At 43.6% G+C, this 27,382-nt stretch overlaps 1 protein-coding gene across 9 annotated transcripts in view; it reads left to right on the top strand.

Annotated features, from left to right (window-relative positions):
* Window positions 1–27,382, top strand: part of foxn3 (forkhead box N3) — an 83,428-nt gene that overhangs the window by 29,695 nt on the left and 26,351 nt on the right. For 7 of the 9 annotated variants that reach the window (XM_061254438.1, XM_061254448.1, XM_061254375.1 and 4 more), the window contains exons 2-4: window positions 3,471–4,033; window positions 16,870–17,006; window positions 23,844–23,911. In XM_061254438.1, the coding sequence (XP_061110422.1) occupies window positions 3,485–4,033; window positions 16,870–17,006; window positions 23,844–23,911 (754 nt within the window). In that variant the 5' untranslated portion in view covers window positions 3,471–3,484. Of the gene's footprint in view, window positions 1–454; window positions 707–1,748; window positions 1,840–3,470; window positions 4,034–16,869; window positions 17,007–23,843; window positions 23,912–27,382 lie in introns of those variants that run through there. The other 2 variants (XM_061254418.1, XM_061254401.1) reach the window with 2 other exon arrangements.

The following is a 27,382-nucleotide window of genomic DNA, read 5'->3' as shown; positions in this document are numbered from 1 at the left end:
TTATTATTATTTGCCTATTACTACTATTATTTAACCGCCTGTTATATAACATAATACACAGAATCCTCAATAACTACTACAAATATTTTTTGTCATAATTGTTGCGATGAAGATCCTTGTTTGCAAACGTTATGGTTTTTGCCCGATAGGAACCCCCTGCACTGAAAAGAGTGTGACGTTGATTAATTTATCTACGATTTGCTAACCATGTGGTGCTACCGCACGGCGCTGTTCGCAGACCTATTACAAACAAATGTTGATTTGCTTGGACAGCTGGTATTTGGGCTCTCAAACAGACCGGAGTGCTTAATTATCTCCGTCCCTTTACTTTTTTGCGTTTACCCCCCTCGGCCTCGGTTCATCCCGTTACTGCTGCTCTCCGCTGACGCCCTGCCCACAGCTTCCCCCGGTCATGTGTGCAGTTTTCATTTGCTGTGGAGCACTTTATTTTTTTCCCCCCAGCAAGAACAGAGCAAAAACACATACTCAAGACACGGGCGCCAGGCGATCGGGATAGTAGAAGCGTCTAGAGGATTTGTTATGTACCGAGGTTGTCTACAGATGCCTGGTTCCTTCCCGGTTTCTTTCTCTATATGCCAGTGTGTGACTTGGGCTAAAGAATGCAATGGAAGGATTTGAAGGAATTTGTGCAGGAACGTTGATTCCAGCGATACTTTTCAGAATAGCCTAATCCACACATGCCCAGGTAAGGAAAGGGGGAGATTTGTGGATTTTTATTCTTAACAGGCGCCGTGACGATTAGATAATGGCGTTTAAAAACGCCACGTATGACTAAAAAGTTTTGATTTAATTATGATGAAGCTAGTTACTCGTAGGTTAACTGTTGTGCTTGCGTCTGTGCGACAAGGATCGCGGTCTCGCACCCAGTAGCTACAAGAGCATGGATTAGGCTAATACTTGACTTATTTCAGAAATGCATTAAAATCGTTTTTACATTTTACCTTGTTTGTATGCTACCTTTGCTAATGCAGTGACTGTCGCGCTAGTTCTGAGAGAGTTGTAACTTCACCGACCAAATTGAAATCTTTTGAGTCTGAAGAAACCGACAAAAATGTAATTACTGACGCCTGGTTTATGGAAAAATGTGGCCCGCTGTCTATGCACGGGAACTTTGTGGCTACATTTACATGTAGTAGTTTACTAATTGACACTTGTGTGGGGGTAGGCTATTCAATCAAAGCGCTAAACTTTCAGTAAAGCAGTTGAGACCGTGCAATCTGTAATAATGTGTCAGATATATTTCGCATGATTTCTAGCTGATATAAACTGCTTTTGCTGATTTTCTTTGATGCCATGTCACGTGTTGCAATGCCTGTTTAATGTAATTCATATGTGATATCTCCATATTTCAGTAGGTTAATATTAATATCGATAAATGATAGATTTGATATAATTTGATAATGATATAATTTGAAAAATGGTTCTACCGCTATTCGGGGATAACCGATCGATAAGCTATGCAAATATAAAGCTTCTGCAATAAGCTACTTTACAAAGTTAACCTACCATTCTCACCTGAACTTCGCAGTTGATCGGGAAGGTTGTCTTAAGGCGTTGTTTATAAGTTTGTTTAGAACACAAAAGAATGGGAAAGCATGATATATGAGATCCCTTAGGGATGCAATTGGCAGTTAAGCAAATTAGGCCCAAACAGAGCAGTGTGTTGTCATAGCAACAGTGCAATTAAATTACTTTACTGTCGGCTATAATATAATTTTCCTGTTCAGAGACTCAAGGGACCGCAACTCCCATTTGGAGACGAAGTTGGATCAGTTGCTTTCTGGGGAGAGGTAGCAACACATTGGTTAATGATTAATGGTAAACAATCGTATTTTATTTGTCTTTCAAACCCTGCCAATCTCGGCATCATTGATAATGAAATCATTGTCACAAAGGTTGTTTTTTTTCTCAAATATTCTTTAAATTGCTCTGGTAAAATTGGAAGATGAGTGCACATTTTCCACTGAACAAGTTGATGTGATTTTATCTCGTTTGTACAATTATAATTTGCAGAGTGTTGTATCCATAAATAGATCAAGTGCAGTGAGCATCTTACTATAAAAAATGTAGGCTATAATTTGTACTCTATTAGAATGGCATTGCAATCCTTTTTGTCTGTGATGTCTTGGAGGGAGGTCTGTTGTTACTGTAATTCAGAATGCACTGTTGTTGTAATATTGTTGTCCTGTGTGTTTTGAGGTTTGAATGTGCATGTCAGCATTGATGTACAGTGACATGCTGACAGGCTACATGCTTTCTTTTAATGTAAACCATTTGAACAAAACGAAAATCCATACAGTCCTTGTGCAAACTACTTCAATTAATTAAACTTGTACAAACATCCATGGGCTCAATGAACAGGCCATCCACTTCTCATCTTTAATTTCAAGGACACCAGGTCCAGTCTGGTACATATTTACCACCATATAACCACCAATAGTTTCATCTGTCCTCTGTGAAACCTCAATAATGAATAGTTTTATGACAGGTAGATTTTTCTCAGTGACTGCTTTGCTTAACAAATCTCCAGAAAACAAGGGATTGAGCCATAAACATGGCTATTACCTTAATTAGAGTGAGGCAGAGACAGAGAGACTCATTTCATGGTATAGAGTGACAAATGTGAATAAATCAGTCATAATGACAGTGGATTTAGTCAGTAAGAGCCTTTTCCCGAGACATCCTCAGTACTTCGTTTCAGGATGAAAGACGTTGAAACCATGTTAGTTCCACCCCCGCTGGATTCTGTTGGCCTTAACCGGGAGCGTTGTATTGAAAATAATATCAGCCGATGCTCTCGCAATGGGAGTGCACAGGGCCTAATTGTTTCTTGGGGTTGAATCTGTGAAGTTTTACTCCATTAATATCCAACAATATTAATCGAGTAGGATGTAAGTGTCTGTGACTTTGTGATTGAATGATTGAGAGAAGTGGAGACAGACTTGCAGGAAGTACCATACCTGATCTCACTGATTGTGGCAGGATTCCATTTATTCCATTTAGATGGATGTCTGTCTCTGTCTACCCCAGACTTCTCTCCACCGAGAATTCTGCGCATTCCAGAGCCGTCTCTGAGAATACAATGGTCGTTGTGTTTTTGAGGATGTGTGTTTTGCATTTCTTTAAAGTTGCATTGTCTATTTGTCAGAAATGGGGAATTTTTGTGTGCCAGAGTTGATTTGTAATCAGAGTGTTGTGATCTGATCCAGGGTGTGAATGTTAGTCTAGCCTTAATTTTAAACGGCTAGGAAACATGTCAAATCCAGTCTGTAAGAAAGAAGATATGCATTGCTAAGCTCGATGTAAAGCAGGACAGAGGGAGACTGAGAGAGAGACTGAGGCGCACAGAGAGACTTAGACACAGAGAAAGAGAGAGACACACAGAGAAAGAGAGAGACATAGACATTGACAGGAGGCACTAACCGTTTCCTGGTGTCTCTCCCCCGCAGGTGTCTTGGTCTAAATGGGTCCCGTCATGCCTCCGAGTAAGAAGCCGGAAGGGTCCGGCGTCAGCGTAACCAGCGGCCTGAGCCAGTTCTACCAGGCCAGCTCCCTGACCAGGGCCCTGCAGGAGGAGGAGGAGGAGGAGATGGACCTCAAACCGCCCGTCATCAAGCTGGAGAAGAGCGGCCTGGACGACGAGGAGCTCACCAACCTCAACTGGCTCCACGAGAGCAAGAACCTGCTCAACAGCTTCGGGGACTCCATGCTGCGGAGCGTGAGCCCCGTGCAGGAGCTGGACGAGGACACCCCACCCTCGCCCGCGCAGTCCGACCTGCCCTACGACGCCAAGCAGAACCCCAACTGCAAGCCCCCCTACTCCTTCAGCTGCCTCATCTTCATGGCCATCGAGGACTCTCCCTCCAAGAGACTGCCCGTTAAGGATATCTATAACTGGATTCTCGAACACTTCCCCTACTTTGCCAACGCCCCCACAGGGTGGAAAAACTCAGTGCGGCACAACCTTTCCCTCAATAAGTGTTTTAAGAAAGTGGACAAAGACAGAAGTCAGGTAAGGACACTTTTTTTTTCTTTTTTTTTCTCAGTGTTCATTTGCAGGATTGTTAAGAATGTCCTAGTTTTTTTTTTTAGCATGTGTAATCATATTTTAAAGAGTGCAAGCTGTTCCTTGCATCCTTTCAAGGTATTTTTTTCTATGTAATAATGTCATCTTATATATACCGTAGCCTATATAAGCTTTTGTTATGAGGAGAATTGCTTCTAGTGATGAATTTGCTTGCTGCGTGTGCATACATTTCTGCTAGCATGAAGTATATACAGTAAATTTGTGTGCCTGAGTATGTGTGTCCGTGCGCGTGTGTGTGTGTGTGTACTGTATGTATATGTGCGTGTGTGTGTGTGCACAAAAAAGCTTCATACTGTACCAGTCTGGAGAGTAAAGCCGTTCCATGTGACTTGCGGAGTTCACTGCCATCTGGTCCTCGGCTGTGCTGCAAAGAATTTTTTTTGTATACGTGTCTCCATAGAAACTAGGTTGCAGTTGACATGGAAAGTAAGCAGTTGCTGTAGCAACAGGGAAACTGATGTGGCAGAGCGAGTGTGCGCGCGGTGCGTTCCCTCCCCCTTCGCTGGGAAAGGCTAATCCAGTCGCAGAGGAGCAGTCGAGCCCAGAGTCTCTCGCTCTTCCCTCGCCCGTCACAACATGTCGGGCTGATTTCCGCACTCCGTTAACCCCTCGCGCGCGGGGTTTGTGGGAAGGCTCCTCCCGGCTGCTTGCGTCGCCTTTGTGTTGTGTACGACAGACGATTCGTTTACATATGATTGCAGTCCTGAAGTATAAAAAGGACAGTATCATTATTTACAGCACTGTGCACTTTATCCCACAGTGCTCAAGTGGTCTATTGTTACAAAGCCTCTTGAGTTTAATGAGGTCTGTGGGACCATACTCAGCCACATGAGAGAAGTACATAGTATGCTGGGCTTTCATCTAGATCAATACAGCAATGAGGAAACGTGGGAAAATCACTCTACATGCATGCTTCTTCCGAATGCAAATTATCCCTGTGATCTGCTGCGATCACAATACTTAGGGATATTTGAGCAGAACCTCATCAAAGCTATTAACTCAATATTGTAGTAAATGGGCACATTTTCAGTAAGTGATTGATATTAGTGGTTAAGGTTATATAAGGCAAGTACTGTACTTATCTTGTGCTTATTTGCCTGATAAGTGCTCATAAACTACCTCTGTTCTCAAACACTAATCTGGGAGAGTGGGTCAAATGTTGTAAAATTTTAAGTGAGACTTAATTGTGTAACTGATGGCAAATCACTCATTCAATTCAAACCTGAGGCCAGTTACAGTTGCAATACATTGTTTTGTAAATAGTGCCATCTTTTAGCAATGCTCTGTAATACTGTGTTTTACTATGTAGTTTTAACTGTTGTGAAACACTGGTATTTCAATCTATTGCTAATCTTCTTTATTTTTCTGAATTTCATAATGTGAAGTGTACTGTTTGCAGAAGAAGCATCAGGACTGTTTGCTTGGGGCTAGAAGCAATTATCAATATGCTCATTGAGGCTTATCATTTTGAATATTATACTGTACATTTAGGCAATGTAACAGATGAAAAAAAGAAATATCACAAGCTCGTTTAGTTGAACAAGCCTCAGAGAGACCACCTTTAATCAAAACCAAATCCTACTTTTATTTAATCATTTTTGAATTAGTATTTCCAAATGCGGTTTGTAGCTTATCTTTTAAAACCACATAGTTTTTCTTATGTAGCCAACATATGAAGACCAAATGTTGTTTAAGTAAAATATGAGCACCATCTTAAAATTGTTATTAAAATGTGAAGAACTTTAGGCCTAAAAATTACCACCAAACACATGCAAAGTACACCCCGTTTTTAGTTGTGTTAAAGGAACTTGCAAGGATCATAATCCTTGATTTCTCAATTTCAAGAAAGAGTGACCATTCTACTGGTTCTTATTTTAAGAACTTTATTTTTTCTTTTATTTCTGTATATTTAAGAGACTTTTTCCCATAATTTGAATTTTGCCTTTGAATTTTTTTTTTCTTTTCCACTATGTAGCATGATCAACTTAAATATGATGTATGAAACTGAATTGGCGTGTGTTTTCTCAACATATACCATTATGGACATTTCTTTCTCTGGTACTATTTATTCTGCATTCAAAAATTAAGCTAAACGTGTCAAGAAAATCATTTGTATGCTCATGGTATTTTTTCCGAGTGGCCACTAGCAATTGCACCCAGATGATTTGAGACTGAGGCAGACCTGAGTTTTTGGTCAGAGCTTATTTGTGGCAGCTTGCTTTTTTATGGCTTTCTCAAAATGGTATCTCTCCAGCCCCCATGTGCCATACCGTACACTGCAGCTCTGTTTGAAATTGATGGCACATGCAGCTGTACAACTGAATTTAAAATGCATTTGGGTGAAGACATTGTACCATTACTGAACATTATTGCAAATTCCAATGCAAAGTCACCACATTGGCAATGAAATTCAAATCTGTTTTTTATATTTTGTTCATTTTCTCACGCTCCCTGTTTGTAGTTATTATCACCACTCGGCTCAAGACAAACAGCAGCGCAATAGGACAATGTCCAGGTTTGAAATCTTGCTTCAAACCAGTGGTGTTTTTATGGCAGGGTTGATTGGCAAAATATACAAAGAGAAAGGTTTGAAATGGAAATAAATTAAATAATCACAATTCTCATCGATTTATGTTTCACTACAGCTTCGCTGAAATGAAATTACTTTGCAAACATACCAAATTATTTTCCATCAATTGAAATAGCTGGAAATTATAATAACGGTACACTCACTTGTTTCAGTGAATGTATTTATGTGTCACAGCCTGACAAATGTCATTAATCAGTACAGTAAGTGACTGCTGTCTGTTTGAGCGCTGTGTAGCTGTGAGTGGGTCCCCATGTTGACTGTGCTGTCTGTCTGTGAGTGAGTGCTGTCTGTTTGAGCGCTGTGTGTCAGTGCAGTGGTCCTGTAAGTGAGTGCTGTCTGTGTTTGAGTGCTGTGTGTCAGTGTAGCTGTGAGTGGGTCCCCGTGTTGACCGTACAGTGTCCCTGTAAGTGAGTGCTGTCTGTTGTCAGTGCAGTGGTCCAGTGAGTGAGTGAGTGTACTAGTGCAGCTATGAGTGGGTCCCTGTGTTGACTATGCTGTGGTCCTGTAAGTGAGTGCTGTCTGTGTTTGAGCGTTGTGTTGTCAGTGCAGTGGTCTGTGAGTGCTGTCTGTGTTTGCGCGCTGTGTACTAGTGCAGCTATGAGTGGGTCTCTGTGTTGACTATGCTGTGGTCCTGTAAGTGAGTGCTGTCTGTGTTTGAGCGCTGTGTTGTCAGTGCTGTGGTCCGTAAGTGAGTGCTGTCTGTGTTTGAGTGCTGGGTTGACTATGCTGTGGTCCTGTAAGTGAGTCCTGTCTGAGTTTGAGCGCTGTGTTGTCAGTGCTGTGGTCCGTAAGTGAGTGCTGTCTGTGTTTGCGCGCTGTGTTGTCAGTGCTGTGGTCCGTAAGTGAGTGCTGTCTGTGTTTGCGCGCTGTGTTGTCAGTGCTGTGGTCCTGTAAGTGAGTGCTGTCTGTGTTTGAGTGCTGTGTGCCAATACAGCAGTCAGTGTGGCATTAGTTTCCATGACGGTGTTTACAAACACGATGCCGCCACTCCAGGGTTATCAGTCTGAGTGAGGCACGCCTATGCACATACACACACACGCACACACACATGCGCACACACACACACACACACACACACACGCGCACATGCACGCACACACGCACAGAGTCTCTCTCACGTGTACACACACTCTTGCTTACTTTCTTTCTGTATCTCTCTCTATGACACATATGCACACACACACTCAGTAGGATTTTACTGTATGGTTTAGACTTTTTGCTATTCTTTGATACAGCTATGGATGTGCTCTATCTTGATGAACTGTTCGTAGGGAGATGAGCACAAGCTGTAAGTTAGATAAATCTCTGATTTTATCAATGGACTTCTTGAAAGACTAATCAGTAGATACTTTGCAAGAGTGAATTATAACAAAATACGGCCAGGCAGAGTCTCTCACTCGTGTGGCATTTTTTGAATTTGAGTGGGAAGTGATCTTTGTCTTAAGGGTAAAACATAGACAGACATACTGCGAGAGGGTACATGTGATGATTAATGAGAAACGGTACATGTTTTCATTTGTTGACATTGTTTCTATAGTGACAGACAACCAAAGAACTCCATGGAGACATAAAGTGCAGTAGCTGCAAAATATATTGTTGGACATTAATATGTGATTATTCCTGAGATCAAAAGTGAGGCACCTTTATCGGCGATCAAATGAAACACCTGGCAATAATCCAAATAGTTTCATAAAGGGGGAGAAAGCACTTCATCCCCCGTGACCCAGATTCCTCGTTGCTATTGTAATGATGTGCGCTTATTTGCTCAGAAGTGCTCCGGAGTTCATCTGTTTAATTATTTAGAGAGATGAACGTATCGGACACGCCGAGGGAGACGTCTGTCCTCCGCTGCACCGCACTGCATTCTGGGCCCTGGAGGAGGTACGGCCCACCCCGGCTGTGTTGCCCAGTCTGACCTGTTGAGGGTCAGCGCTTTTGTTTCTGCGATCGCAGACGCAACGGCGCGCTTCGTGACGTGCGTCTGTCAGCGAGAAAGCGGGCCCTGACCGCTGACGTGCGTCTCAGGCAGATGTTGCGTTTTTTTTTTTTTTTTTTTAGATTTTTCCCTTTTTCTCCCAATTTGGTAGCCAATTGTACCTCGTCTGATTCAATTGGAGGTAGTCGTATTAGATGTACCGCCCGTACCCCGTCCCTCGGCGGCCCGAATGAGAGCGACACGCCTTCTTCAAGCCGTCTCGTCTCGTGCCCGTTGCCGTGATTCCGAGGGGCCCGAGGTGCTTATTGTGTGGCGATCTAATAACCCTGCCAAGTCCCTCCCTCTGGAGCAGCGAGCCAATTATTGCTGCCCCACGTGAGCCGGCCAAACTTGGCTTTTTGGCAGGACCGAGAATCGAACCCCGGTCCCTGGTGTGCAACTGCAACCGCAAGTCTGCTGCGTCTTGCGCCTGTTGCGCCACCGCGGCTCCCTGCAGATGTTGCGTTTGAGAGGGGCAGATGTTGAGCTGTGTGGTGGAGCCATGGCACGCAAACAACCCCCACCGCCTCTCTCGCCCCTGCGTCACTCCCTCACTGCTTATCAGGGTTACTAGGGTTACGCTGCGGATCCCAAGGTCCCTGATAATAAGCGCTGACACCGCGGTCGCTGTGATCAATAACGCCAGCGTTCGCGCTCAGACCGGGCATGTCAGCAGCTTTCCGCTCACGCTGGAAGAAACAACAGCAACAAACTCGCAGGACTCAGGGAGATTAGGGCTAATAAGGAATTCTTTCTGTTTATGGAGTCGGCGTAGTTCTGAAAACATGTTTTGGAGTGACATCAGGAACATGTTTTTACAACTGCTGTGTTATCCAGACCGGATAAGGCTACAGTAAATTACTTCTTTTACACTCGTGGTTATGATAATAAGGGAAGCTGTTAATCTGTTGATACAGTGAATACTGTGACTAATCGATAGGTGGTTGCAGGTAAAGTTGGAACTTGCTCAGCTGGAATCTGATTTCCCTTTGATTTCAGGTCTTGATTATGAGTCACCACCTGATTAATGCCATCAAAAAAATATTTTGGGGCATTCACTGACTTTGGTGGAAGGGGGGAGGAAGTATTGTGATTGGCATTTTGTATGACGTAGTGAATTTCTAAGCTGTGATGGGTCATTTGTTTGCTTCTAATAATAGAAATGATGTACAGACAAGAAAAGATAAATGCTCTTAAGAACTAAAACTGACAATAGGAACTACAGTATTTAGATTGCTCAACTTGTGCTGTTAAGTGTGTTGTTCAAAACAAGAGCGTAGAATATAGTGCACCACTCCTTTGCAGTAGCAGTCTGCACTCTTGTCAAAGCAAGAACTGAAGGAGCAGGTAATCTGTGCTTTAGTGATTACTATTTCTAGCACCTTTCGCATGCTGAGACATAAATTGTTTCTCTGTGTTTGGGGACATTAGTGCCTTATGCCATCTGTTCAGGCCTGTATTTACTGCCCTTGACATTGTGACATCTATCCCCTGCATACCAAGGGGGAACCGTGACAAAGCCACATATAATCCAGTGTCTAATGTCAAGAGCCATTGAAATAAAGAAAGAAAATAAGTCCTGAATGTTTAAACGGTGAAAATGAAACGGAGGCTTTTCAGTGAGAAATGTGAGCGGTTGAATCATTATCATATAATACCGTTTGGTCTCTTGCTGAGTTTTGAGGAAGTCTTCAGTTATAGTTTTATAGTGATACCGGTTGCTTTTTTTCATGCAAATAGCTGAAATTGCTTGGGTTTCTTGATTAATTGCTTCAGTCCCTGTTTTATTTTAAACCGTTAGGACCAAGATTAACTCTAAATGTCCTCAATAAATGGTTTTTGTGGTCTCGTGCAGAATGTTTTTTTAACCAGTCGGAACAACAGTTGCCCGATGCAAGGGAAAACAATTCTTGTAAATCACCGAAAACACATTGCTCTGAAATGTTATGAGTTGAAATGTATTCTGCTGCTTCCCAATTCACTAAATGTACACATTTCCATTTACAGATGGCTCAATTTCCCCCTAAAATGTTGAAGCAAGACGACCGTTCTTTCAAACACGTAATCGGCATCGTTATAAATGAGGTTCTCGCTTCAGTGCAAACTCCGACCCAAATCTCAGTTTCTCGCCTCTCTGCCTTATGCTGTCTTCACAGGGGACGCCATATTGCTTGCGAAAACCTCCACATGCTGAATCTGCTTTAGCATAAACAGTATCCGTGCACGCCAAGAAACAAAATGGCTTTCTGACCCAATCTGCGGATCTTTACGCCAGTCTCCTGTCATCCAGACCTTTGTTCCCCTGTGACTCCAGCCTCAGACCCCACTGTGTTCTGGATAACTTTGACTTTTTGGAGGTTTGGAGGTGGGGAGGGGGGCTGATCATGAACACATTTGTGTCATTGTTGCCATATGGATCCTCGGGAAAGCTGTGGTCTTAGGAAGGCGATCCTTTGCGAGGATTAAAATAGCAATTATTAAACAAAGCTCTCAGATCTTGATGCAAATAATCTGCTGTAAGCTTCTGAAGGTCCAGTGGGCCACCTGTGCCCCGATGAAAGTTCATAACCTACAAAAACAAGGCATTGTGGTGTCAGCTAGATGCTTTACTCCTGTTCTTCAGTGACCTACTGCACCATGTTGTATGTTTTAGACCATGTTGTACACACTCAAGTGGAGCTGTCTGGTTCAGTGACCCTGGTTCTAGGGGACTGTTGTTGAATAATGTACAGACAATGGCCCTCAGAAGGTGCTCTTGTATGGGGGCAGTTTGGATGGGCCTTGCGGGGCCTTGGTAGAGGACCTTGAGCCGGGAGGCCTCTTGGACACCCTTAAATCTCCTGCAAGGCTTTGTCCCCTCGCCACATTGTCTCGCCTGCCCCCTTCACCATTCAGGCCTGTGCACTGAATCAAGATGGAGGAGAGTGAGCAGGGTTTAGGGGAAGATGATGCGCTGTCCTATTTAACTGAAAAGCAGGCAGCCGGCCGCCCGGTGGGCACTCCTCTGTGTATAAATCCCCCTTTGTGGGGGCGAGGAGCGGGGCCAACCCCGGCGACCCCAGCTCCCCGCTCCTAAACACTCTGAGTGGGGCCCGAGACTTTGGAGATGCTGGCTGTTGCTGGGCTCCAATCGCAGTAATGGAGCCAGGGCTCGAGGGGGGCGGACTGATCGTTAGCTCCTGAGTGCATCCCCTCCACGCGCCGCGAAAGGGCCCCCGTCCGCCCTCCCCCAGCCCGGGCAGAGGCGGGGGGCCACTGGGGCACCTGAACAAAGAGGCATCGCGGCGAGGAACCTGGGGGAAAGCGGGCGGGCCATTAGCCGCTGATGACTGTTGGGGTTTGGAGACTTGGCTGCGGCTGGCCGCTCAGTCACGATGACTTATCGGCTCAGAAATGGACACCGGTCGCTCCGCTACTGTATTATCACTGCGTTCCCAATAACAGGCGCTGAAGGGAGCGAAGACAAAATGGAGCTGGTTGAGTTATGTCAGCCCGTTTTTCCAGCTGAGGTCAGAAGACAAACTGCTGACCTCAGGGGAAAAAAATGCCTATTTTTGAGATACACGACCGTGGAATTTACTCATTTCTGCTAAGTGAAGGAAATAAATAGCGTAATTAAGAAATTCAAATGCTGGTTGTCATCCCCGTCTGAGGCTTCCAAAAACCCAGCTTTGCAGTCACTGTGTTGTGACTATTGCACATTTCACAGATCTTTAACGGTGAGCTTCGTGATGGGAGAGGAGCTGGGGGAGAGGGAGAGGCTCATAATACCGGCCCTTTTATTTTGCATGGAAGTTGATAGGATTAACTGTATTGGTTGTGATGGAGTATTGCATCTTCAGAGACCCACAGTTCTTAGTGAGAATGAAAGATCCCTCTGCCAAGACTATCAAACAGCCTTTATATACTCTACCGTTGCCTGTTGCCTAGGAGACCAGTGTAATCCAAGTGTCCCCCCCCCCCCCCCCCCCCTCCTCTCCCCTTTTCTCCCTCTGATTGGAGACTCTATTGACTCCTGCCATTGAGTCGGCCTTCAGACCGACACGCCAGCTGTCAGGAGATGGAAATAAATCACCAAGAAAGTGCTCTAAACCCTATTGATTTTTCCTGATTACAGTACATTTGGAAATTTAGACCAGCAGGGTCACTTCACTGGGAAGGAAATATGAATAATCCGATGCCGTGGCCGTTAGTAATATCATACACTCCGGGGAATTCTCCCAGCCCTCTGCAGCTCATCTGTTAGGATAACACACACACACACACACGCACAAACATATACACACACACAACCATACAAGCATTCATACATGGAACGAATGCAAAAATTTAGCTGTGTGCCGAGAGCAAGTCCTTTCCCCCATTTGCATTTTATTTATTTTTTATGTGACATACTTGTCGTATTTTTTCTTTGACAGGATAAAAAAAAAAGATATTTAGTTTTTATCCCTGACATGTTTCGTTTTGCATCACCCAATAAACATATTTTCACCTAAACCTGTCAGAAGTTAATGACCCCCAGTGAAATTGGCTTTGAAATTCCCATCGCTACAGAAAGCTGTCAAAGGCTTCCAGTTGCCGATTTATGGTGTAGTAGTAATTAGAATTGATTGTCTTTGTTTAATCCAAACAATTTTCAAATATGCCCCAGAGATTCATATTCTTACACACGGTGGCATGTTCTCTGTTATGTGTAATAGTAAATCAAACTGCCTTTCTTTCTGTCAGCAAATGGACGCCCAAAATGCTTTTCTGAAAGCCAGTCAATACTCATTGTCATTTTTGTTAAATTTATTGTGTTTATTAATCTCATCCCCTTTTATTCATATATTTGATGTAATATTCCTTCCCTATTTTCAGCAGAAGCTTGATTCCCTTTAAGACTAGAATTTCATGATATGTTTTAGGTCTTTCACCTAAATAACTTCAGATATGGTTTTATAATACCCTTGTGGGAAGTTGAAAAGTTAATTGAGGAATGTCATTTCATCTAAAAATAAATGTCCACATTGCTGTCGGGGAAATGGAATTCTTCTAAACTATACAATATACGACACTTTACTGTTTTCCGGTGAGAGTGTTCATGTTTACAGTTCTACGTTTATAGGTGAATTTAAAATAAAGGTTTTCATTTTGTTATCTTTGGTGAGCCAATGTAATTTTATTAGAAACAGGAGTAAACGAGCACAGAGACTGCTTTCTATGTGCTGCTGTATTTTTTTCTAGTAGAAATGGCATTAGAGGGGTGCAACTCAGTCACTATACCGGAGGATTAGGATCTATAGCCAATGGGTCTGGAGTATCGGGTAGGCAGATGCAGGGTTGTTTTTCATTTATCATGTAACAGTGATTGATTCATGGTCTCTCATGGACTGAAAGGCTATGAAGGCACATTGGAGGTTTCATGCTACAGTAGCTATTTAAGAGATGCTCCACTCCTTCTGTTTGTGCTACCATGACACAAGTCAACCGCAGATAGCATGTTACCTGTAAAAACACACTCACCCACACACTCGCACACACAGTTCTTGTTGAGTTTGCTGATACCAAGGAGAATTATTATTATTTCATTTATTTTTTTGAGAATGCTTATAAATAATAATAATTTAAACCAAAATGGATGGAATCAAACACTGGAAAATGCTTTTGAGGTCAATGTTTAAAGTAATCTATGGCCAACAGGATTCACAGAATATTAAATTTTAGGAGCACCATGTTAGTTTACTTGATGAGTCCTTAATAAATAACTATATTTAATACATCATATTAATACTTATTATTACTATAATAATAAAAAAGAACCATAATGGTTAGGTATTGTAAGAATAGGGCCAGTGTAGCATGTGGTGCAAGTTACTTGATGTCTATAAAAATAATTTTACTTTGATGAAAGTGCTTCAGCCTTGGTGAACCAAGTGTGTCTTGCTCTTGATTAATTCCTAACTATATTTTTCAAATGATATAATGATTTATTATCATTTATTTTGTTACAGTAGGCTGATCCCTTACAAATGGCAGCTGTGTACCATAACAGTAAGGGGGCTGAGTTAGTAGTGAATCAAAGGTTGTGTGTTTGATTCCTCACTGGGGTGCTGCTGTTATTGTCTTGCACAAGGTTCATAACCCAAGTTCCTTCAGCAAGAGGTACTTCTGTAAAATGTAGAATGTAAACGGATTCTGCATTAAATTAAATCTGTGGGTTCATAACCCCAAGTTCCTTCAGTAAACGGTACTTCTGTAAAATGTAGAATGTAAACGGATTCTGCATTAAATGAAATCTGTGGAAGTCACTCTGGACACAAACATCGGCTAAATTCCAAAATGTAACCGCAAATACTTATTACTGTCAAAAGCAGTTTATTTGGCAGAAAGATAGAGTATTCTGTCATGCAGGGGTCCAGTTCTGTACAGACCTGTATGGTTTTAAGGTGAACAGGCTTCATTGCGTTTTCATTTCATTCTTCCCAATAAAATCTCCCCCCGGTAATCGGGAGGCCAAGGCTAGGCCGGTAACAGGAAGTTGAATTCTCTCCGTGTAAATTCTGCTCCCTAGTAAATGGAGTAGAATCTGCCTTATCTTGCTGCCCATGCAAATCATTAACCCAGTCATTGAGTGTAATGGATGAATTGTGTTCTGCGATGTTTGGCGGGTCATTTCAAGTTTCTGTAATGTAGGCTGCACTGTGTCCGTGATAAAGGCTTTGTTCCGAGACAGTGCATCTGAGGGTAGAGGATGCCACTAAGAAGTTTCCTAGCAACACGGCGCTGCCTTCGACAACAAGGAAGGTTCCGATTAATAGAATTTACACTGTGCAGTCTCTGGAGGTGTGCATGTAAATACTGTAGATACCAACTGCCGTTTAAGAAATAAGGGGAAAATGAATAATCACGGACCCCTCTGTGAATGCGTCCTTTGAGTCTGGTATCAGGTAAAATTACAATTTACTCTGTTATTGTGCAGATGGCTTTAGTCCCCAAGCTGCGACTTTTTTGAGTTAATTATGTTGTGCACAATTGAGAAGGCAGACCGCACATCGCACAACAGCAGAACAAACTTAGAAATGCAAATGTAGCATCCTTCTTATTGTAAAGAGCAGTTTGAGTATTAAGTACGTAAGCATACTACTTATAACTGTTATAGCAGACCTAATATCTCCTGATACACAGTCAAAGCAAAAATACGCACACACACGCGCACACACACACACACACACACACACACACACACACACACACACACACACACACACACACACAAAAGCATGTACCTCAAGGTTCTCTATTAACAAACAGTTTACTTGATTTGTTTTGGCTGTTAAAGTGTATGATTTGATGTCCATATATCCCATGAAATTCTTTTAGGCCTTGTAGTGCTTTTCTTTTACGATATTGTAAAGAAAATAGGATTCTATTTTCGAGTTGACGTGATAACTCCCTTAGGTAGTCATCTTCGTTGTATCCTGCTGCGATTTGGATCTGAACCCATTGCCTGCCCTGATGGATGGAGTGTGTTTGACAGTGACAATGGGGATGGTCTGACACAGCAGGGCAACTGAGCTGGAAGAGATCAGGGCTCCCGCTGCCTGCAGCTCATTCACCATTTATGTGCATCTTCATCTTTCAGATTTTCATTAAGACAAGATGCACTTTTGTACAGTTAGAGGTCTATTTTTGCTTGTTGTTGACACTCACTGGGAGGGAGAGAACTCACTGGCAGTGAGTGAACTGTGTACAGTAATATACTTGGGTGATTGAACAGAAATACATTTTTTTGCAGTATGGATGTTCTGTTTTACCCAGTTAACAATTTCTTTCAGGCTGTATTCAAGACCTAAGAATGCAAGGGCTTTAATGTATTTGATTATGTCGTATAAATCAGTGGTAGAACCGACCTCTCCTGTTAATTTTGACTTGGCGTGACAATACCTTTTTCTCGGCTAACAACGTACATTATCCGATAGGTGCTGTATGTAGGAGCAAAATGAAATAATCTCTGTAGGAGGAAGCACATTCACACAAGTTTCATTGCCTTTTGCAAGGAAGGCAAAACCTCTGAAGGAAGTGTTTTTAAAGTCTCCACGGCGCTATGTTTTCAGACACGGCGTCTTCGCCTTTTTCGCCATTTCCTTCTTTTTCTTTGGCAACGACGTGGCTGCTTCCTAACACTTTGTTTCCTCTTTTTCTCTCTCTCCGCAGAGTATTGGGAAAGGCTCCTTGTGGTGCATAGACCCAGAATACAGACAGAATCTAATTCAGGCGCTGAAGAAGACGCCGTATCACCCCTACTCCCAGGTGTTCACCACGCCCCCCACTTCTCCTCAGGCATATCAAAGGTAAGAGGCAGATTCGCCGGAGATATCGATCGCTCCCTCACGCTCTCTCGTCCCGGCAGGCCCCGTCGGAGAGGAGAGCGGCACTGGGATGCGGGGCTCACCTCTCCGGTTCATTTAATTCACATCCAGCTAACAGGTCTGCGCAGCGACTCAGTCAACTGTGTAAGACAGAATAATTGCTTTACTGTAAAACCTAAACTGGCATATCATTCTTAACAAAGGGTATGGAGTAAATGGGAGGCCGGGTTCTGGAGCTGGGGAAAGCGGGGGATAGATGTAGTTAAAGGGGCTGGAATTAAATTGGACAGTCTGGGAAGCCCCAGGGTTTTTGTGGGAGACGGGAGCTGGAATACAGGTGCTGATCTGCAGGGGAGCGGGGGTGTCTGGGGGTGTGTTTGTTTGCCTTGTTGTTGCCTTGGTTTATTTATTTATTTATTTTCAGCTGTTCCAATTTTCTTTGGATTCAGCATTAAAATTACCCTGCCAGCATATCGCTGCCTTGTTGATTCAAAAATCCAAAGCAGCAAAAAAAAAAAAAAAAACCACCACCGCCGAATGAGGTCACCTAATCAAAAAAAAGTTTCTCCCAAGACTTTTACCCAAGATGCACCGGGGCTGGAAGGGAGATTGGCGCAGCATCTTGAAATTTCTTATCCGAGCAGGAATGTGTTATTGCAGTCTTTCTCCACTCCTGCCACCCCTCCCCCGACGTGGCCCAGATTGCTTCCGTTCATTTTTTAAATGATAGATATCACTTAACACACGGCTTGTTTGGGTTTGAAAAAGCAGTATTTATGTCTGTGGGCGATTGCGTCAGGCCCGGGTTAGTGCTCTGACAATTCTCTAATGGACCCCGCAGTGTCTGAAGACCATTAGCCTGCCGTCAATAAGTGGTGTCCGGAGCACCCTTGGTGCTGCAGGTTGGTACCTGGAAGGCTGCATCTCCCTTTCACCAGTCTACAAATCCCATTCTCTTCAAAGTTTTGACGAATTTGAAGAATTACTTTTTCTAGCGCAGAAAGAACAGAATAAACACTATCCACTTTCGCAGCGGTTCATTCTAAAAGTATTGTGTGTGTGATTTGGCGCAGGGTAAGCGGTGTTTGTGTGTGTTTTAGCCCTGGTTATGGCTGCGTAAGGATCTGATCAAACAGAGGGATGATGGAGCCTGGCTGCGGCCTCTGTGAAAGCTCTTGGACAGTAGCGATGCTATCGACACATGGACTGTTGCCGCTTCCTGTCCCCCAGATCAGGCCAGATGGCAGAGCGCTATGTGTCAGGACATAATAAAGTGTTTATCTGGCTACTGTGGCTTTAGGGGAGAGGGATACCTTTTTATAGCACTGCCGAGGGTTCAGAGACGGAGCTGCGTTAGAGGGCTCAGGGGACGGAGCTGCGTTAGAGGGCTCAGAGACGGAGCTGCGTTTGAGGGCTCGGAGACGGAGCTGCATTAGAGGGCTCAGAGATGGAGCTGCGTTAGAGGGCTCAGAGACGGAGCTGCGTTAGAGCGCTCAGAGACGGAGCTGTGTTAGAGGGCTCAGAGACGGAGCTGCATTACAGTGCTGTATTCTTCACCGTTAGTCCACTGTTTACGGGGTTGTCTTGGTTCAGGGTCATTGAATGGATTTGGCTTTTCGGAAAGACTTGTGCATTGCCTGTGCCAAGTGTACTGTATGTGGTTGTGTGTTTGTACCTGTGACTGCTTGTGTTGGTGTGTACGAATGTGCATGTGTAAATATCTGATGTGTGTGCATGTACATGCATTATGTATGAACTTGCACATATGTTTGTTTTGACATACATTTTTGTTGTGTGTGTGCGTGCATGCATGTGTATTATGTGTATGTGCATGCGTGCATGTATATTATGTGTGAATGACTGCTTGTTTTGACATACAGTACATGCTTGGTGCGTGTGTATTATGTGTATGTGCGTGTGTGCAGGCATGCATGCATATTATGTGTGAATGAATGCTTGTTTTGATGTGTGTGTGTGTGTGTGTGCGCGTGCCTGCGTGCGTGTGTGTGCGTGCATGCCTGTGCATGCTCATGTATTTGAGAGGGCTACAGCGAGAGTGTGAATCCGGGGGGGGGTGAAGGCAGTTAAATCGGCTAAGCCATCCGCACCCCTGAATTGACAACATAATTAATGCATTTTAATGTCATATTTAGTTTTTGTCCCCCTCTAAAGCCTGCGCAGACGGTCGTGAGCCCAGCTGAGCAGCAGAGAAGCTCGGGGATCGTTAGGGACGTTGTGTAACGGGCTGGGCCTGGCGCATTCCTTAACACGCCAGCAGTATCTCATCTGAGGCAGATCAGGAAGAACAGCTGGGCTCTGGAGTCGACTGCTGCATGTTTGCCCTTGCGAGGTGATTAGCGTGATGGTCGCCATGGCAACAGGAACGCCTCCATGGTAACACATAGCTGAGACAGGTGCAGTTGCATCACAAGGCTATTTGTTGCCTGGCAAAAGGACAGGCCATTAGCGCAGAGAAATACGCTATCACCCTGGCAACACGTAACTCTCCATGGCAACAGCAGATGGCTTGAAGCCTATTTTAGGATTTTTTTGTACCTGCTTTTGTCCATCTTCATAAAAATCCGCGGATGCGTGAATTATCGGAGATGACAACTCTAGGTCCAGTAGCTTTAGGGAGATTAATTTTAAATGGAGCTCCTTGAACTGAAAGAACAAAAAAAAGGCTTTGAATGCAATAAGACAGACCTCTTGCTCATTTTTAACAGGTATCTTTTCAGCCTTGAAAAATAAGTGGAAAAACAAATCACATGTACGAGAGGGCAAAAATGCACAGGGTTATTTATTATTTATTTTTTTCCTTCTTCTAATTTGTTTGTTCCCCGGGGCAAACAAATGGTTTGTGTTTGGCTGTGCGTTTCAGCATCAGTCATCCCCCTCTCCCTGTCAGGATCCGTGCCCTGTCTGCCTTCTCCACTTCCCACAGTAATAGAAAATTATAGGATCCTTCAGAGTGCGAGACGCTGATTCTAATGGAAATAGCAGTGTTAAATGGTGATGTTTCCGCAGCTAACGTCGGACCCTTGCAGCCACTGCTCCTGCTAGCCGCTGCAGCTGCATACATTACGGGCAGATTGTTACAGATTACGCCCTTATCCGCAGATTGATAGGGGTCACGGCCTCAAGTCATTTGCTTGGTTTTGTTTTCAGCAATAACATGATTGGGAATGGACTAAAAGGCGAGCTTAAAAACACAGGGAGACCTTTAGTGGAACTGATGAGTGGAACCTTGGAACAACCAGTTTATTTTCAGTAAAATACCCCGATGAGTATATTGTTAGTTTTGCATTCTTTAAACTGAAATGAGACGATAGTTTTCCGCTCAGAACGAAAGGGTTATTCTGGTCCCGTTGAGCTGTGGATGTTCCTGCTGAATGTTTTGGTTCTGATTTATTGTTCCTCGAAGTCTCTCTTCTGTGTCTTTGGAAGCTTGTCAAGACTAAGCAGCTCTGTCCCATAAAAAGCCATGGAAAATATTCCCTGTTGGCTTTCAGGAGCTGGATTCCCCCCAGAATTTCATTGTCAGCAACCTGCTTGGCTTTGTGTGTGTGTGTGTGTGTGTGTGTGTGTGTGTGTGTGTGTGTTGGATTAAGTTGGATTTTTTAAATGAGTCCTTGCATAGTGATTGTGTGTTTGTTACCATCTGTTAGTCCATCTCCCTTGTGTTCTTATGATCGCATATATAGAATATTTTTTTTGTGTGCATAATTTAATAACAGATTGTGTGTATCTAATTTACTTAAATCGCAGAGGGTTGGCTCTTTGGTTGTAGTTGCAAAATGGTAGATCAGAGTTTACTGGCCAATTAAAGGTAGGTAAATAAGCGTTTGGTTTCTGGAATTTCCTTTTTCCAGCTGTGAGATTCAGGCCTGAAATTCCTTCCACTAATTGTGTGTGGTGTCTACAGCCCTCTGGTCCAAGAATGGGTCCATTGTGAGCCATGGGTTCCTGGGGAAGGTGGCCTTGGACTTGACCAGAACAAAGTGAAACGTGGAGAAGTAGCACTGGAGAGCCAGGGCTGGCACCAATTAGTCTTTAGATTACTGAAAGAGGATTGTGATTTCAAGGGTAAAAGAGAAAGGAGTGGGCAAGAGGATTTGAAATGAGATTATAGAATCAAAAAAGGGGCTAGCTTTTGTTGGGAAATTAATTCAGCAGTTACACTCAAGTTGGTGAGACAATCCGTTTTTCAGAAGTGGAGTGTTAGCATTACAAAACCCACAGGACATGGAGCTAAGTATAAAAACCCGGGGCAGGGGAACGGCCAGACTCCTGCCAGTGGCACATGTGTTTCACATAAAAACGAGCGCGCAAGAATGCCTTTACTCCTGGTGTCCTGCGGTTTACACAAACGTTAGCGTTTTCTGAAGCGGCCCGGCCGCTCTGGTGTGGAGCGGAGGGAGGGCCCCGGCTAGCCCGCAGAGGCTGTGATGTGCACGGTCTTTCACGCGGGAGTCACGTTTGATAAATAGGATTTCACACAAAACCAACACGCTCGCTTCCATTCCGCAGGAATGGTTCAGAAGTAGAGGTCTGCTTCCTTTTTTTTTTTTTCTCTGCTGGGATTTTGGGAATACCGTCAGGATGAGATATTTCCATTTTGCCGGCCCTTTAAGTCTATGCGTGCTGTAATGAGAAGCGGTGTATGCAGTACTGGGTGACTTCTTAGGCCTTGGCTTTCTGTTATTAAACCCTTTGTTGACGGTCGGCTGCCCTTTGCAAGCGTTTTCAGTGTGGAAGCACAACCTCGAGTGATTTCATCATACTTTTCTTTTTTCTTTTTTTTCTTTTTTTTTTACAAACCATGCAAAATTGAAATGTCAGACCACGGTCAAATGATTCAGCTTTTTATTCAGGGTCCGAGCAGGCTCCGATTTATTTAGTTTTGCGAAGTTGAGGGAGCGCGGGGGGGAAGCAAAAAGTTCCGTTTGTATTTTTCTGTCCTTACTGCTGGTTAAAAACGGACCTGGGTACTCTATCACAAGCATGCAGTGTCCATGGCAACGCATACCGCCAGTGTAATCTGATGCAAAGCATATGTGCGCGTGGAATATAAACAGACGTCTGGCCCGCCAAATGGCTACTGAGAGTGCTTGTGGTGTAGTGGTAAACGCAGCACCGCTGGGACGTAGTCTCCTCCTCCGGCTTGAACAAACAGCCCACTTTCTATTTCAGGGAGAAAACGTGGGCCATACAGACTGCCCTCAGTCTGATAGCGCTCAGTGGCTACACTGCTTCTTTTATTACTTTATAAAGTGGTGCATTTATCAAATTTGCACATTAAATTCCGCATATGATGCCTTTGTAGCATTGAGGTTTATTTTCCTATGTAAGCTATAGTGTTTTATGTGAGGGTATAGTACATTATATGCAGTTATCCTTCAACTCTGTAATGGTGGTATATGTTTTCCCTCTGAATACCTGGTGAGTCACGAAAAAGGGGGAAAGTTAGGTGTTGTTTCGGTTGCTAGGAAACCAGTATGGTAATGAAGACGTTACTCCCAACTCAATCCCGATAGAATATTCTGAGATGTATTTGAATCACTTCCAACCGCGATCAGGCACATAAGCTGGTGGAATGCTGCAATTTAAATCATCCTTTAGAAAACGTAAAGGTCCCTTATTAGCACACGTTATGGTAAAGCTCCAGAAATATTAGGTCAGAATCTTGCTTCTTGTCATCTCTGCAGAAAGTAGTTATCACAAGATGGCGGCACAGGTTGCCGTGGCATTATTGAGGTGTCTGCGCAACATGGAAACGTCCTCTCTCTGTGCTACAGCACAAAGGGTTGCGTGTTTATGGCAATTCGAGCGCATTCACGAGCCGGGAAGCGCTAACGTAATGCATCGGCCTTTCATGTGCCATGGAGACAAACATGCTCAAAGCTCCGTGCCTTCGTCTCCATTTGTTCTAATTGTCAATTAGTTAATATACTCTAAGACGATTAAGACGAGAGCATCGCAGAGCGAATGTCTCGGAGTTATCTAATGGCAGTGTCTGTGCCGAGGCTGGAAGGCTGGCAGCTTGAATGAAGATCAGACGGCAGCCTGATTAAATTTGTATACTACTCCTTCTACCATTTAAAAGACCGAGCTGTCTACTCAAAAATGCATTTGTCTTCAGTAAAGAGGCTGATACCTCCACCCCAGCTCTTACCTACGTGGGAGAGATACGGAAAAGGGGGCTCAAATTGTGTTCCCCAGTCGGAGAGATAAAGGCATTAAGTGTCACGTTAACCCTTTTAGCTCTTATCTTCAAGGGAAATCACCCTGTTTTTTTTCTGCCCCCGTCCAAGAAGGGGAAGGTTGTGTCGGGAAGCAGGAGAGTGATGCTTTTATACGTACGGATCTAAACACACACAGGCAGCCAGAGCCCACAATTCCAGTAAAGTGCACTTGTTGGAAACCTGCATCTGAAAACAATTATAATGCAGTAAGGGCTGAGGCCTGAATATGTTTGTTCCTTTCAAGTCCACAGCTGGAAAATACTCAGGGCCAATTCAGTGAGTGATCTGCTTGGAAGAAAAACCTGTCCCACAGTTTTAGAAAGGACTTTTGCAATGGGGGGCACTGTCATGACTGTTTGTAATGCGGTGAGGTAGTGGCAATAATAAACGGCACTATATATTATATAGATATATTTGATCTTACAATGACTCGTCTTGGGTCACTTGAAACGTCATGTTATTTGATCATGTTACAGGAGGTAGGGGGTCAGAATGAATCACATTTCCAGATGACCATTTTCTTCTTTCTCTGCTTTTCTTCCTCCCTGCCTCCCTCCCTTCTCTCTCTCCTCAGCTTGTCCAGTCCTCCACTTTGGCCAGGGAGTCCCTACTTCAGAAAAAATGGAGGAGTCCTCTTACAAGGTACTGTAATAATCTTTACCACGGTAAGGGGTTGTTTGGGCAGGGCTGTCTGCGTGATTTACACACTCGTGCTTTCCAGTGGCTGGCACACTGCTCTGAAACAGGTCCTTATTTTTGATTCACTTCAAAGCTGCTAAAAGAGGAGATCTTTGGTTATTTGCATATGCTCTTTAGATAAGCCTTTTTCTTCCTAACAAAAGCAGTGTATTCCAGCACCTGGCGAGATCATAAAAGAATTAGTGGAGTGGGTGTATTTTATATTTGTGCTGGTTTAAAAAGACGTGCTCCAAATCTGAAGCAGTTTTTTTTTTTTTTTTTGTTCTATTCAACACTGTTTTTGGATTCTGGCAACATCCCCTGGTTTGTGTTCCCTCACGGGCCTACTGTAATCCAGTGGAATTTCTTTTCTTTTCAGTCAATTCAGACATATCAGGAGGCATTCAGGAGGGGGCTTATATATAAATCACTATTGTTGAATTGTCACTTGACCAGTTCATCGGTATTCCAGACTTCAATGCAGAACGGAGAACTCAATATCCGTACTGTGGAAGAAATGAAAAAGTAAAGTGGAAAATTTGTGGTATTTTCCTTTTCCGAGAGTGCAGGTTCTGTTCTAAAGACTGACAGAGCCTTTTAAGGGAATACCCACTGATTTACGTTACACAAACAAGAGAGGGACATAATTTTAAAAAAATTTACCAAAAAAAACCTCAGTTTGCAAGTATGGAAAACAGAATATTTGGATTATTTTGGGAAAGATTAAATCATAAAAGGTCTTGTACAATGGTTATGTGTGCCCGTTATAGACACGCACTGAGCAAAGCATACCATACTGTAAGCTTTTATTGGTCCAAATAAACCATGAAAATGACAAAAGCAGAGTGTACAGTTACAACAAGTATATAAAATGCTGTTTGGTAAGGTCCATAGCATTTCTGCTGATTTATGAAACATTTAAAATGTATAGCATCAAAATAATTTGCTCACGAAAGACTCCCATTTATATCCCGATATTTCTTTTGTACAAATATTGTGTTCCTTGGCATATAAAGAGACTTAAACTGACAGTCCTGAAATTAATCAAATCTAGTGGCTGAAATTACTCAAGTCTAGTTCTGTAGTGCAAGCTGCTGATTCAGCCTTCTCCATCTCAGACCAATTGCTTAATCTGCTTAATCTCCCATGTTTCATCTCCCTCGGCTGAGAGGTCTGTACAGTTTCCAGTGCTCACTTGTTCTTAAGCCTGCTATCAGTATTCTGTCCTCCGTTTTCTACACCACCGTTCATTAGAAAATCCTCCGTTTCCATCCTATGGCTGTTCCCTCAGCCTTTTTCCCTAGTAGCCAGCTATTTATTATGCTCAGTTCTGAGCCTCTCGGAGTTTGAATGGATTCTAGAGTTTGTGTCCGATAAATGCCAGCCCATTTTTCTACAAAGGCGTCGCGGTAAAACCGAGGCTGCTTTTCAGAAAAGGTGGCGCAGTTACGGAGAGCAACGAGTAGCTGCACAGCACCTCGGGCACAGACGCTGTCGACGCCGTTTCGACATATCATCCAACTTAACAGCTTATGTCAAAATTGGCGAGAGGCAAGGCGATGGGAGAAAATAATTAATCAAATTCGGCTCCAGCTCATCTTGCACCTGTTGTGTAAAAGATGGAGGAGAGCGGAGACGGGAAATTCTGGTAGACAATATGTCTGACGAGAAATGCAATTGCACCTACGTGCGGTATGTGTAACTCCATATGCATCGCACCTCTCTGAGCCTGCCAGCCCGGCTGCCGTCCGCAGAGCCAGCCCTGATTGCCACTTGGGTCCGGCAGGGAGGGGATTGCTCCTCTCCCTCCACAAGTGCGGCGGCCGTTAAATTCACATTCATTCCCAATCACAGTGCCTTTTGAGTACAGTCAATGCAATAAAGCCGTAAGTGGGGTAAGTGGGTACGTAAAACGATATAAGTGTGCCCTCTTTTGTTCCGTGGCTGGTCTAATGACCTGGGAGTCGTGTTGGAGAGGGTTCTGCTCTCCCATTAGCGAAGTTCGGGAAAGCCAGGCCTGCACAGGACAAAGATCTGCCGGAGCTTACAGCCTTCCACGCTACGCTCCCTCCACTAGAACAGCAGGGCACGTACCTGTCAGACGTTTCCATGGCAGCAGCTGCCTGTGAGGCTAACATAGGACAGTGACATGGCTGTCATGTCTCTGAAATGTTTTATTATCATTAAACATGTTGACGATGTCTAATTAGCCATGACATGAAACAATGCCTGGCTATTATTATTTCCTACAGAGTTATGGCTATGTATGCACTTTTTGCTAGCTAGTTTATAGGAGCACAGTACAGTAGGTGTAATTGGAAAGCGTTTGTTGACAACTGTTGTTGATGTCTGTAATGAGTTGCTCTTATAGTAATATTATGACTGATGTATACTCATGGAATGTTACCTATTTAATTAAAGCTAGTTGACTCACTAGTATCAGAAATGGCAGAGCAAGCTTGTTGTTTACCTTTAGGAAATCTAAAGCTTGTGGTTTGCTCTAAAGCGTACTATTATGTTTTGGGAAGTTAAGCTATTTATGAGGAGAAGGGCTTACTTGTATTACAAGGGCAGAAAACACTGATTTCCAGCTCCACAACGGCAGAACATCAGCACGTCTTCAAAGGGCTGGGCCCCTTGTTTTTTTTGCCAGCTACAGTGTCAAAGAAGCTACCAACAGGTTATATTGTGACAATTAGGGTGTTGGTTTACAACATGTTACATGTTGGGATATGAAAGGTGGATGAAATTTTAGCATGCATGTTGGCTCGATGGTGAGACGACTTTTGCTCTGGCCAGGGGTGATTGGTTGATGCAATTACTGCAGTTAGCTGGCTCACCGGTACTGGTACCTGGTAGTATGTGCATTTTCTTCCCTCTCTATTCCAACTAATTAATTTATATAGACTCAACAAAAGGGCAAGCTACTAGCCTTTTTGCGAAAATGACAATTTATCTGTGTGCAATTACTCTGAGCTTGGGAGACACACCTTTTGCTCAGTGGCATCAGCATAGGAGCCAGTACTGCAAATCAATTGACCTGTATTGTACTGGGTTTGTAATGTAATGTAATCTAATAATCTGCATTATAATCTTGGTTCACAGTATACTGTATCGCGTGCGTGCCTGCCTGGTCGCAATCTCTTTAATGAAAAAATATTGTGGCCTGTAGTGTGTGTAGGGGCTAAGGTACATGACTAGGACACGGAAGGTTGGTGGTTCAAGCCTCGGTGTAGCCACGGTAAGATCTGCACAGCTGTTGGGCCCTTGAGCAAGGCCCTTGACCCCACATTGCTCCCCGGGTGCTGCACAGTGGCTGCCCACTGCTCCTAAGTAGCTAGGTTGGGTCAAATGCAGAGGACAAATTACCCCACAGGGTTCAATAAAGTATACAGTGTATTCTTCTTCTTCTTTGGTGACGGTTCTTTCATTTTT

Source organism: Conger conger, chromosome 1 (assembly GCF_963514075.1).
Source record: "Conger conger chromosome 1, fConCon1.1, whole genome shotgun sequence".
NCBI lineage: Eukaryota > Metazoa > Chordata > Actinopteri > Anguilliformes > Congridae > Conger > Conger conger.
This window is presented reverse-complemented; position numbering and strand designations above follow the sequence as displayed.